At 49.4% G+C, this 12,597-nt stretch overlaps 2 protein-coding genes across 3 annotated transcripts; one reads left to right on the forward strand and one right to left on the reverse strand.

Moving 5' to 3' along the window:
* Positions 1 to 627: 627 nt before the first annotated feature.
* Positions 628 to 8,635, reverse strand: uba6 (ubiquitin like modifier activating enzyme 6). 2 transcript variants are annotated; one of them, XM_056410340.1, is made up of 32 exons: positions 8,261 to 8,635; positions 8,045 to 8,135; positions 7,815 to 7,909; positions 7,668 to 7,696; positions 7,491 to 7,585; positions 7,287 to 7,398; positions 7,046 to 7,126; positions 6,828 to 6,950; positions 6,568 to 6,691; positions 6,210 to 6,313; positions 6,046 to 6,108; positions 5,653 to 5,729; positions 5,502 to 5,568; positions 5,267 to 5,410; positions 4,947 to 5,093; positions 4,780 to 4,860; positions 4,601 to 4,678; positions 4,307 to 4,488; positions 4,072 to 4,177; positions 3,896 to 3,985; positions 3,719 to 3,799; positions 3,490 to 3,618; positions 3,356 to 3,407; positions 3,177 to 3,240; positions 3,015 to 3,084; positions 2,852 to 2,923; positions 2,634 to 2,757; positions 2,343 to 2,536; positions 1,696 to 1,823; positions 1,509 to 1,596; positions 1,295 to 1,389; positions 628 to 1,216 (listed from the first exon to the last, which is right to left on the reverse strand). In XM_056410340.1, the coding sequence occupies exons 2-32, from the start codon at positions 8,083 to 8,085 to the stop codon at positions 1,075 to 1,077; spliced, it is 3,078 nt and encodes a 1,025-aa protein (XP_056266315.1). In that variant the 5' UTR covers positions 8,086 to 8,135; positions 8,261 to 8,635; the 3' UTR covers positions 628 to 1,074. The 2 variants fall into 2 exon arrangements, with proteins under 2 accessions (XP_056266315.1, XP_056266316.1); XM_056410341.1 differs by having other exon boundaries at positions 8,255 to 8,635.
* Positions 8,636 to 9,689: 1,054 nt separating this feature from the next.
* grhprb (glyoxylate reductase/hydroxypyruvate reductase b) lies at positions 9,690 to 12,545 on the forward strand. Its single transcript, XM_056408896.1, has 9 exons — positions 9,690 to 9,941; positions 10,311 to 10,444; positions 10,525 to 10,597; positions 10,705 to 10,821; positions 10,922 to 11,010; positions 11,107 to 11,211; positions 11,340 to 11,475; positions 11,588 to 11,718; positions 12,340 to 12,545. Exons 1-9 carry the CDS (start codon positions 9,760 to 9,762, stop codon positions 12,459 to 12,461), a joined length of 1,089 nt encoding a protein of 362 aa, XP_056264871.1. The 5' UTR covers positions 9,690 to 9,759; the 3' UTR covers positions 12,462 to 12,545.
* The last annotated feature ends 52 nt before the right edge of the window (positions 12,546 to 12,597 follow it).

The following is a 12,597-nucleotide window of genomic DNA, read 5'->3' on the forward strand; positions in this document are numbered from 1 at the left end:
GGGGGAGATCAAAATGGTCGAAAACATTCCACGTGGCTTTGGTCTCGATTGTTTTCAGAATTAAAGTTTATGCCTATGATTCCACTCAATTACATTGACTTTATCGCCAATATAAGCCGATGCAGACTATTTAAAGACACCTTTTCACACCCTTCAACTGGAACAGAAGAATGATTAACTTTTTAAAAACTTTTAGTTTGGACTTGTTTGTTGTTTTAACAATAAACCGGTGCACCACGAGTCCAGAGCTCAGGCTCAGTTTGACACAACGAAAAGTGACAGAAAAGAGTAACGAGTAAATAAATACGTGTCAAGGACACACCTATAAACAAATGCAACAGCACAGGAAGAAGAAGAAAACAGGAGTGTGATCCCAGATGGTGGTACTGATGTTTTGTCCCAAAAAATTAAAAAAAAGCCTCTGCAACAATTGAAGTCATGCCATAACTTAATCTACTGGAGGAACATGAGGAATGTGTGCACCAGTGTCAATACTGTGTTTAACTTGATGGGTCAGAGTTGCAGCTTCAATTAGCGGGTCCTCTTACCCGTGAAGTGAAGTGCACATCTGCTCCGTAATGTTTGGGCAAATCCAATTGAAGCTTAACAGCTTAACAGCTACCCCCCCCTACTTTTGGGCCCAGCAGACTTACAGGACTAAACGGGGTGGGTGTTTTGGGGAGATTGCAGGTTTCTGTAAAGGGTTGTTAGTTAGACTCACTGCGACAAAAAAAAAAAAAGGTTAATAATCAATTAAGGCATCGACACAGGCCGGAGCCGTGCGTTTTCTTTTTTACCAGAGTAGAAAACAGAACAGGAAATATATGTACAAAAGGTACAGTTAAGTGCTACTCAAGCAGCCTCGTGTTGGCTAGACCTGGGGCAAGAAAAACTGGGACCAGGACTGGTCTCTTCTTGTTCCATTACATACAGAGGGAGGGGGAGGGGGAGGGGGGCAGGCAGGCGCTTTGAGAAGATCCTGAAGGAAAGCTCCAGGCTGAGATCTAGCCCAGGTTATGGGGACTACAATTTACACATAAGGAGGGAGGAGTAAGGACACAGGAGACTCGGGCATCACGGCGTCTCTCCTTGGCGGCTGAAGAAGTACCTGACGGGGGGGCCGGGCAGGTCGTCGTCTCCCTCCGCCTCCGGGGCGAATGACACGGTGAGGTCGACGTAGCGGCGGTCCACGGATGGCTTGATCAACTTCTGCATCCTGAGCAGAGGCAAGGGGAGATGTTCAGAAGGGCGGAGTCACAAAGAATAGAGTATCCTAAGAAAGAAAACCACTGACGTGAGCTTGAGTCTCTTCGAGTGTCCAGGCATCACCGGCACGTAGAGCATCTTCACACCATGGACGACCATCGTGGGTTCGATTCCATACTTTTCCTGAAAGACAACAGCGATTGATAACATTAAAAACAACTTGCATCCAAAGACAGTACACAGCTATTACAAACACTAAGGGGGAAATTCATTCATCTGAATACACACAAATGGTTTCTCACCCTCACTGCGTTGATGAAGTCAGAGAGGGTGAAGTCCTCTTGGCCAAGGATAGTCCAACAGTCCCAGATGGAGAAGAATATGTTGTCCCTGGGAAAGATGTCAGGCAGCATCGTTCAGTGAGTGCGGGTCCAAACTTACCAGGTGTTCTGTCCCTTTCAAGCTGTGCGAGAGGAACCGGGAGCCGACCTGATGAGTGACTGCTTAACCTGGGCCGGCTCGGTGAGCACCACCACAGGGATGGCCAGGTTAAAGAAGCAGTTTTTGAAGGACTCAAACTCATAGCCTCCGACAACCTTGACCAACTCCAGGGCCACCTGAACAAAATATAGAATGCAAAGTTATTGATGCTCAACCACGCTTTACGAACTCTATTCACACCGACGTCCCAACACTGCAGGTCTGGATCCTCCTGCGAGTTTCCGGGGACTCAAATCCTCCAAAATGAAGTCGTCCAGGAGGAATCCTGATTAGATGCCTGGACCACCTCAACTCGCTCCTTGTGCTGCCAAGGAGCAGCTCTACCCCTCAATGGCACATTTATAACAAATACCACACTCGATTCAGGGATCTCGTTCTTAGTCACCACCCAAAGCTCGTGACCGTGGGCGACGGCTGGTACGTAGACCAACGGATAAATCTAAAGGTTTGGGTCTGGCGCCAGACTTTTACCCACGTGGCCGAGTCTGAATGGCACAACCCAAAAGTAACTAAACTGGCCCACGTTCATCGGGGGTCTGCTGCATTGTGCAAGTTTAAATAGAAACTGGGCGTTTCTAAACAAATGGCAGCAGGTTTTAACCATCGGCGTCACATCATTTTAAAGCGCATCTCACCAGTCCGGCCACGGCGGCTGTCGCCGTGGCGATGGCGGGGATGATTTTGCCGGCGATCCGCTTGGTCTTGAGTCGGTCGGCCGGCTCAATGGCGTACATCCGGGCTCTGAGGGCGGACGCCGCCGTCACAAAGTCCATGTGGCCGTTGCCGTCGTCGTCCTTCTCAAACTGCAGCGGGCTCACCTGTAACCTCTCTGCTCGCCAGAGACAGAGACAGCGCCACTAGTGGTTAGAAGTCGCTCCACGGTACTCTCTGGAATTTGTCGTGGGCCGTTTGCCGTAGTCGAGCACCTGCGGTGACGTTGTCGGTCGCAATGGCCTGCTCCAGCCGTGCGATGGCCTCCCTCTCTTCCTCGCTGCTCAGGGGCAACTTCATTGAATCGGGCTTCCTTGCCGCCTCGTCGGTCTCTATGCACTGGAAGGGACAGATCAATCAAACATTATGGGATTTATTTATTTTGTTTACCACTGATAGAACCCTTCAGGAACAGCTCAGTGGCAACACTCACTTTCTCTGAGGGCCTGTACTCTGGAATCTTGACAATTGAAAGAAGCCTGGTCACCTCCTCGTCGGTGACATCCTGATGAAGAATGAAAAGTCCAGTCAGTAAGCGCGCGTGTGTGTGTGTGTGTGTGTTTTTGTGTGTGTGTGTAATAGCGTACGTGACCTACCTTTTGTGAGTGCGGGATGTTGTAAACCCCCGCGAAGAGCCGGGCAGTGCTGACGATGAAGCCGAAGTGCCTGATGGGAAACGAGGAGGGTTGGACAAGCTTAGATGTGAAGCGTGCGACACAAGCGCGATGCGACTGCAGCGCGAGAGAGCGGATACTCACAAAGAGTCTCTCAAGTCAAAATCAACCGGCGCTGGAGGTCTTTTTGGGGACTGCCAAAACAAACCTGAGGAAGGGAAGAACAAACCGCTTTATTCTTTGCTCTTAACTACAACGCATATTGAAATCATTTGATAACTTTAGGAGTGTGTCTGAGAGGGAAACAAATACAAATAACTTACTTCCATCTTTTAACCTTGTGTCTAGGGGGAAAGAGTGCAACAGTTGTAGGGCCTACAGACAGAAACAACATTACTGCGGAGCGAGCACCGACACACGTGGACATGCGATCTATTAAAGGAATGCCGGACATTACCTTTCTCTTAAAGTACTTTTCAAATTTCAGACGGGCGAAAGTGACACACTCTTCCCACCGGCTGGGCCGCTTGCTGAGCAGCTTGATGACCTGGAATGACCCCTCCAGACTTTCCCCCCTCTGCATCCTCTACACACACAAAACCATTCAAAGAAACTGTGTTTTACACATTGCTGGATAATACTACTTTAAATAAGTGGGAACAACACTAATGCCATGCAAAGTCTACCTGTAGCACCACGTCGGCAGAGGGGTGCGTCTGCCAGAACGAGTTGAACATGGAGGGCTTGTGGGCAAACAGATTCTCAAACTAGACAAACACAAGGTCAATGTTTACTATCAGCACACCCACGTGGACGGTCAAAAAAACTAAAAGATAACTTTTAAGCGTTTTGAGCTGGCTGACCTTGTCTCTGGCCCACTGAATGGTGTGCTCGATGACAGAAGGGAAGGACTTGAGAGTGCAGAATGGGATCTCCTCCTCGGGGGGGTCCCTCTGGTGAGCAAAGGGAATGACCAATGTAAAGACTGGAAGATGAACAACACAAAGATGGTCTCACACACAAACACACACACACTTACATGGCTATTGTAGGATTCTGTCAAATTTGGCAAAATGATTTCTGTGTGTCCTTTAGTTCCCATGGTGCCGGAGTCCAGGAGGGCTCTCTGATTGGATAAACAGCGGCTGAAAAGGCACAAACACGATATCACTCGTTGGCCAAAGTAAGAAACAATTCACGCCATAGGTTTTCTTTTTCTGGCTCGATGGCTAGATCAGCTCAGTCAGTGCAAAAAAAAATCTATGTGTGCCGACCTGTCCACGTATCTGCGGGCCTCCACGTTGTCCAGCGCGGTGACCACCAGGTTCAGGCGGCAGTAGAAGGCGTCATTGTAGATGCTCTCGGTGGCAGGACACACCTTGTTGAGGTGAGCGTCCACCTGCAGGTCTGGGTTGATTTCTAGAGTGGCCTCTGCTGCTGTGGTGCTCTTCGGTTTCTGAGACGCCGGGAGGAAATGAAACAAAAGAAAAGTGTGTGTGTGTGTGTGGTGGATTCTGGTCACGGTTCTTGTGAATATAGAATTAATATTGCACTGAAAAGAAGTTCACCTGTATATGATGAGGTCTGAAGAGAAACTGCCGATTGAGGTTGGACTTTTCTATGAGGTCGGGGTCTGTGATGCACACCTGAGCAGATGCAGAGTAGAAATGTTCACTAAACGCACAACGACGAGTCCAAATGTGCGGAGTCAGACCGGCGAGAGGAAAACTCAGCTAGAAACGCCCACCTGTCCTGAGCTGCTGGCCAATCCCACCCCAAGCAGGGCGAAGTTTTTCAGCATTTCACAGCCGATGGCCCCACAGCCCACCTGGAGGATAAGACATTACGTTTTTTTTTTTTTTTTTTTGACAACCGTAAAAATAATTCAAAGCATACATTCAGTCCAACCCTCACCATGAAGACCCGGAGCTTGTGCAGTTCCAGGCACATGGATTCCCCGATGCAGGCTCGTAACCCATCGTAGCGATCGCCCTTCGGGAAAAACTCCTCGGCGGCGACGGACTGAAGAGGCCGGACCACCTCGATGACGTCGAGGTAAAACTAAATGCAGGAGAAGCAAAAGGGGAGAAAAGTAAAACAAATTTAGAGGATGCAAAAAAATGGGGGGGTGGGTAATAATTCAGGAAACACTATTTACAGCTAAATGTTGAACAGGGCCGACTGAGCCTTTTCACTTCTGAAAAGGAGCGTGGCGGTCAAATTGAGAGACCCACCCATTGCTGTAGCGGCGCAAACTTCCCCGTGATGGCCTTAAGGACTTCCTGGCTGGCGAGACCGCCGACAGCCGCAGCTAACGGAGGGAGCGCTCCCCGCGCTGTTCTCGACAGACAGCGCACCAACTCGGCGTTCAAGGAAGCCTGGAAAGGAAAGAGACGTTGAGCCGTCGGTGTGCATCTCTGCAGGCTGGAGAAAATATAAGCACGAGGGAAGGAAAGAAAAAGCACTCACTTTGTTTGCGAGAGTTCCGTTCACTTCCTCCGTTAGCTTCAGTAAAACCTCAGCATCCTGTGAGCACCTAATGGCATGAAAAGTAAAAAACTTTCCAACAACTTCACACACGTCCACAGCCAGGGCCGATGGCGTGACATGTTGAGTTTACCCGGCGTTGGGGAGTCTGCTGTGCTGCTCCTGGAAGGTGTCCAGAGCCATCATGGCTGCATGGATCTGTAGTGGGGCCTGATGGGTGGATACAAACAAATGTAAACGGAGGGGAAACTGTGAGTTAAACTTAAACATCACGCGCCATTTGTAAATACAACACAGCAAGGCTCACTTATTAAGACTGAAAAAGAATAAGCACATAACTTAAGTGTACTAAGAAGGCATGCAACTCTACCATCTGTACACACAATCCAATCCAAACTTTTTTACGCTGGTTAAGCTTTTCTTTTCTCTTTTCATTTTTAAAAGTGTGTCGGCTTGTTTAAGTCAGCCGACTAACCGGCCCTTTAAACATTGCTTTGCCACGCAGTAACCCGGGAACAGCGCTCACCTCTGGTTTACTGAAGTCTGGTGTCAGGAACTGAGGATCACACAACTGTTTCTCTAATGTCTCCTGAAACACAGCAGACACACACAAACAGAATATGTTCATCTAAACATAAACGGATCTTTTTTTGGTTCATCTGCAATATCTCTAGCAACTACTAAACTTACAAATCTGTACGTCTTGGGGGTTTTCAACAGAACAAAGAAGCCTCCATGTGCATATGGTTGTAGTTGGGATGTGTCTCCTATTTCAAAGCTGTAAGGAGAAAGGACTACACACACACACACACACACACACACGGCTTAGATGAGATAAAAGCGCTTCTATGTCACTTTATTCAGAAAATCTCATTCAATCTGCTATGGTATGGGTACGTTATAATACACAACACATTTGTTTCTTCTATTTATTGACTATATTCTAAATGTTGTGTAAATCTGTGATTCATCTGTAATGCCAGTGCCACAAGTAAAATAATTTTAAAAAACGAGAAAAAAAAAGTCATCGTCAATGAAGAAATAATACCTGAAACGGGCCGCACGGTGCCATTGACTTCCACCATGCCGTTGACCTCTCTGAAGATGACACTCTGGCCCGTCTGAAGGCCGTGGGGCTGGTTGTCCATGCAGGTTACCACCCCAGGACTGTCCTAAAGGGCCCAACGTTTAAAAAATAAAACAAAAGATCAAATAAGGCTCCTTTCAAGCCTCACAATTAAAAACAATTGTCTGACGAGAAGAAGATAGATCAATGGATAGATGGACTGTCGGAGGTGTTCGGGCTACCCGAGTGATATTTTGGATGAAAATCTCCTTGTGCTCCTCTCCAGTGGGATCCGACACCTCAAACTCCTCTCCGAAATCACAAAACACCCGCACGCAGATGCCATATGCGTCACAGCTGATGAACTGGAGAGGACAACGAGGGGAGAAAGTTAATGACAAGTTTGGGCTCACGTTTGACTTGTTTGTGCAAGTTGCTCCGCGGGGGACAGTGGACTTACTCTGATGGGGGGTTGGTGGGAGTGGCAGAAGTCATTCACCCTCTTCTGGAGGCTCAATCGGGCTTCAGTCAGAATCACACACTGCAGGAGAGAGCAGAGAACAACGCAGTTTGAAAGCAGCGGGTGCTTTGGGACGACGGCTGTGGGTGGGGGCTCGAGCTGAACGAAGGAGTGCTGTAAATAACAGCCTCCGTTCTCCGTGAAAGAACACAACCACAGGTTCTAGAAAGCGCAGCCTCGCCTGGTACTTTACGAGGAAGCCGAGGTCGGTGCCGTCGTCCAGAGCCAAGGAGGACACGTCGACGTGGACGTACGGGTTCAGCTCTGCGACCCGGGCGCACACTGCCTCCACCCTGCGGCACAATGGGGAAAGAAGAGGCGTTTCAGATGGTGAGCTCTGATCGGGAGGGGGGAGGGGGCAGCGTAGTGGTACGGTGCAGCTTACTTGCTCTTCTGGCCTGACACATCCTCTTTGTGGATGAAGAAGTTGGAGCCCAGATCACAGGTTTCGCACTGCTTCGTGTCGTGAAGGGTGACTGCCTGCACACGTAGGAAAAAAACCGATGAGGCCGCAGATAAACAGAGTCAAAACATCCGCGTTGAAACAGGAAACACTCCATACCTTCACGCCGGCCAGGACGATGTTCTTTGCTGCAGAGCCAGAACAAAAGAGCGTCAAACCACAATTGAGGGACGTCCATCGATGAGACCGCCGCGGCAGTGAATATCTCACGTCAGTGCAAACATATTACATTTGGCCCAACTTTACCTATCTCGATTCCCAGTCCTCCCATTCCACTGAGAAAGACCGAGGACTGGGCCATCTGGTGCATGGCCCTGTCTCCCAGCACATATCGCTGGCGGCTGGACAAAGAGAGAGACAGAAAGAGGACGTGTCAGGGGGAGAGAGGGCTGGAGTTGACCGCAGCAGCTGTGATGGGACGTTCTCTGTCGTCTCAAGTGCCTGAACGGAAAGGTGGCAGCGGGTACTGGACTTGCCTGTAAAGAGAGTCGTCGATCTCCATCGAGTCTGCAGCCATGCCGGTAGGGGAAGAGGGGTGAATTCAACTGTCAGAAACAACGGCTCTACCTGAAGAATGACAAGTACAAGCAGCAATGAGCAAAGCTACAACTGAATAACCGTGCGGGTTGTCACCGGCGGTAACCAACGCCCTGCTGTGGGTTAGCTAAACGGCTCACTTTACTCACACACACCTGCCGACTTCACAATAGTGTGTCACGTTAAACCTGGCGGCTGGCAGTCGCGCGCGCAAATGCAAACGGACCGTCTCGAGCCGACGCGGTGACGTCTTTCAACGAGTCAAACGGCGCAGCGGTTCCGTTCTGCCGTGATGACCCGCGGGCGGAGGGCTCGGCGTTAGCTGCTCGGGCTAGCTAGCGCAGGGTGCCACTGCTGCCTGGTGCCGCTGGCGAGGACACTTTGTGGTGAACTCGTTCAAAGTGATGACGCTCCGGGTAACGGCTCAGGGGGGCGACAGCGACTTTAGGTGTTTTTGTCTTCCTACCGATCCGCGTGAACGAGGCGCCGTGAATGTTGTTAGACTGAGACAAATAATCGCAGGTAGCTACCTGTCAGTATGGGCGACGGGCTAGAGGGAATGAATGGTTGTGACTGGCTAAACACTTGGGAGTTGTTCCGGGTTACTGCGATCACGTGACTAAGGTCATCCAATACGTGCAAAGTATGATATATATTATAATAATACCTATTAGTACATTTTTGTCGACATATTTTTCATGCCGATTCATTTTCTAAAGATATTTTGACAAAAATGTACACACAGGCCCAGGACAGAAATACTGAATAGGGGTATTATTCTAATATATAATAATACATAATATATCAATAAAAAAATTAAGTAAAAAAAGAAGGAGAAACAACTAGTGAGGGGTGTATTGCAATGCATAGATTAATGATTATTAATCATTTAAAACAAATCTAAATAATAAAATAAAGCGTTAGGATTTGAGCTACGATATAACCTCCTCAAACTATCATATAGTGTCACAGTATTTTTAGTCCAAGGAATATCTGTCGTCGTTTAAGCAGATAAATGCCATTAGAAAAAATACTAGAACACTATTTTAACCTTTAAATAAAAATACCCTTGCCAAAATGTTTGTAACTTTATACATATGTTTCTTTTGAATTATTTCATTGTGCATGTTACTCTCAGCTCTAGTTTAAAAAGTAAGTAAGTCAGTAAGGAGGAGAGATCGCTGAACTGGTTCCAGCCAGAGAAACAGATTAGAGAACACAAAACAGCCTTTGGGTCTAAAGTGTAAAAAAGAAACAAAGGTCGACAGCACGAGTGAAACATTTACGCACCGACTCTCATTTTCTGCCGTTTTTAATATATTAGGTTTTGTTTGTTAGGGGGTAGTGGGAAAACAAGTTTCTGTCTTTTTTAGCTCTATCTATCCATCTGTGTTGTAAAAAACATATATATGTTTGGCCTGAAGTGAAAATGATCTCTGGGCAGTGTGATTTTTGTGTTCAGTTTGTCTGTGACAGACCGTATCCTTCAACAGATCAGACTCCAGAGATACCCTCCCTCGAATCATATTGGTCAGAGACACACACACTCAGAAACCTCCCCTCTCTGAACTGGAGCCAAAATCACACAACAGGACTTTCTGAAGTCCAAAGTGCCACCTCTCGGACCTCTTGATTCGCTCTCTCTCTCGTGGCAATGTGGTGCAGTCGTATGGCACTGCGTCGGCTTCAGGGGGTCGTTGCTGCTGCCGCTGCTGCTCCACCACCGACTGGGGGCCTGACAAGCATCGCACGCCGGGAGATGTCCACCCTGAAACGGGTGTATGTCACCCGACGGATCCCACCCGAGGGCATGAGGATCCTCCGGGAATCTGGACAGTGAGTGACCCCTTCGGTCCCTTTCGTAAATCTTGGTGTGGCTTGCGTCTTGCGTAAAGCTGACCGCGATACCCCTTTTTAGAAATGCCTGCTTTGTGGAGTTCATCATTTACTTGTGTAAACATGGCTGCTGATGTTTGCCTTTGGGTTGGTCAGATAAGACTGGGAGCTGAAAGGGTTTTCCCACCACAGAGGAGCTGAAGAAACCTCTATAACCTTCACGGTCCCAGTAGTTCCGTGAAAAACCGACAGCTTTGAGATGCATCTTAGTATAAACACCAACGAAAAGCTTGAGCGCCCAATGCCATGTCTTCTGGGGACGATTAGAAACTGGATTTGACCTGGATCTCATTTCTGTTTCTCCTCCAGGGTGCAGCTGGACCTGTGGGACTCCGACGACGCCCCCGTGCCCAGGGAGGAACTCCTGCGGCAGGTCAGAGGCGTGGATGGTCTGGTCTGCGTGCTGACGGAGAAGATCGATACAGAGCTGCTCGACGCTGCAGGTTGGGGGAGGGGGACACGAGTCAGTTGAGCGACAAACACAATAAAATGCATTCATTGTTTTGGGGGTGTTCTCCCGCAGGTCCAAATCTGAAGGTGCTCAGCACCATGTCGGTGGGATTCGACCATCTGTCTTTGGAGGAGCTGAAGAAAAGGTGACTCTCCTCTTTCTATCTCCTTGAGACACATCAAAGTCAAAGGTGGTGATGTATTTAATGTGTCTGTGTGTGTGTGTGTGTGTGCCCCCCCCCCCCTCCCCCAGAGGAATCCGTGTGGGCTACACCCCGGATGTCCTGACCGACTCTGTGGCGGAGCTGACTGTGGCTCTGCTGCTCGCCACGTCCAGGAGGCTCATAGAGGCCACGCATGAAGCCAAGACGTGAGTTACTACACACGCTCAGATCTATCCATGTGTACAGAGACTTGTTTGGGGGGGGGGGAGGTCAAAGGTTAAACTCTCTCTCTGCTTCCCGTCTCAGTGGCGGCTGGGGCACATGGAGAACCTTGTGGCTGTGTGGACACGAGCTGGCCAACAGCACCGTGGGGATCCTGGGCCTGGGGAGGATCGGTAAGCACATGCACGCGCTCGTCAATCAATCTGGCATGCCCGTAAACAAAATAACACCAACAGAAATGCCTGATACTTCTCACTTTGTGCTTGAAGGTGTGGCCATCGCCGAGCGCCTGGCCCCTTTCAAGGTCAAGAAGTTTATCTACGCGGACGTGGCTCCCAGGCCCGAGCTTGCCAGCATCATAGGTGCAGAGTACGGTGAGGATTGTTGAGACGTACTTGCTGCCTTCACACCCCGGTGCCACAGGTGTTTTAGAGCAAATCAAATGACATGTCAGGTTTTTGATGTTGTTGATGCGATGGGCGCCGTCTCCCCGGGGGCCCAGTTTCTTTCGACGAGCTGGCGGAGCGGTCGGATTTCCTGGCCATTTGCTGCGCTTTGACGGCGGAGACCAAGGAGATCTGCAACAAACACCTCTTCTCCAAGATGAAGAACACCTCCATCTTCATCAACACAAGCAGGTGCACGGAAGCACGCAGCCGAATCCCTTCTGACCCATTGACGTGTCATGAGATACTCAACCGTACGGCGGCAGTCAAGTCTCTCTAATTCCGGTATTTCTGCTGCGTTAAGGGGCGGCGTGGTGAACCAGGAGGACCTGTATGAGGCTCTGTCCACAGGCCAGATTGCGGGAGCTGGGTTGGATGTGACGGTCCCTGAGCCCCTGCCCACAGACCACCCGCTGTTCACCCTCAAAAATTGCGGTGAGTAAGACAGACTTATCGGTGCTTCAGACCCCCCCCCCAAAAAACCAGGCTGTTTCTCTATTACCTGTCGTGCCATTTATCAATCTGCAGTTTTGGTGGGAGTGGCCTAACAGGACTGTAGTATTCTCTTTAGTCGTAGGGATTTCTTTTTTTAGTACTTTGAGCACCGTAAGCCACGATTGTAATAGAGACATTTTATTGGACAGAAGGCCGGTAGAGCAGGGTCGGCCTCCAAATCAGAGGGTCGGTGGTTCAATCCCCGGCTCAGCTAGTCCATGCCGATGTGTCCTTGGGCAAGACACTGAACCCAAAGTGTCTCCCGTAGCCGTGTATGCATGTTAGCTAGTCCTGATGGGCAGGCGGCACCTTGCATGGTGGCTCCTCCCATCAGTGTGTGAATGATGACATGCAGTGTTGAAGCGTTTTGAGTGGTCAGAAGGCTGGAAAAGCGCCATACAGGTTCAGTCCACTTACCATTTCCAAAACTTGGCAAAGAGACCAAAAAAGTCTAGATTGATAAATAGCGCCACAGGTAAGAGGAACTCTGTCGCTTTGATTCGACCTTCTCACACTGGGCCTCATCATGTCTCTCTATACCCCCCCCCCCCCCCCCACCAGTGATTCTCCCGCACATTGCCAGTGCCTCTCACACCACCCGCAACGCCATGTCTGCCATGGCGGCGAACAACCTCCTGCTGGGCCTGCGGGGCGAGCCGATGATCAAAGAGCTCCACCCGTAAAGGAGGAGGCCGACCTGCAGCTCAACTCGTGTGCCAGTTTATTCCTTTTCGAAAGATTCTAAATAAAACCACCGCTTAAACGCTCTAACGCTTCACGTGTTGATCTGTCCTTCTCGTGTGTGTATTTCAGCTCATA

This window comes from Pseudoliparis swirei, chromosome 24 (assembly GCF_029220125.1).
Source record: "Pseudoliparis swirei isolate HS2019 ecotype Mariana Trench chromosome 24, NWPU_hadal_v1, whole genome shotgun sequence".
Lineage (NCBI taxonomy): Eukaryota > Metazoa > Chordata > Actinopteri > Perciformes > Liparidae > Pseudoliparis > Pseudoliparis swirei.

Bases quoted from the DNA above. Each gene is read 5' to 3' on its own strand.
- uba6 (XM_056410340.1), bottom strand. From the start codon at position 8,085: ATGGCTGCAGACTCGATGGAGATCGACGACTCTCTTTACAG. The intron at 6,692-6,827 runs GTAGCCCGAACA...TGGGCCCTTTAG, and splicing joins TCATCCAAAATATCACTCGG to GACAGTCCTGGGGTGGTAAC. The intron at 5,094-5,266 runs GTGGGTCTCTCA...TCCTGCATTTAG, and splicing joins TTGCGCCGCTACAGCAATGG to TTTTACCTCGACGTCATCGA.
- grhprb (XM_056408896.1), top strand. From the start codon at position 9,760: ATGTGGTGCAGTCGTATGGCACTGCGTCGGCTTCAGGGGGTCGTTGCT. The intron at 10,445-10,524 runs GTTGGGGGAGGG...GTTCTCCCGCAG, and splicing joins AGAGCTGCTCGACGCTGCAG to GTCCAAATCTGAAGGTGCTC. The intron at 11,476-11,587 runs GTGCACGGAAGC...TGCTGCGTTAAG, and splicing joins ATCTTCATCAACACAAGCAG to GGGCGGCGTGGTGAACCAGG.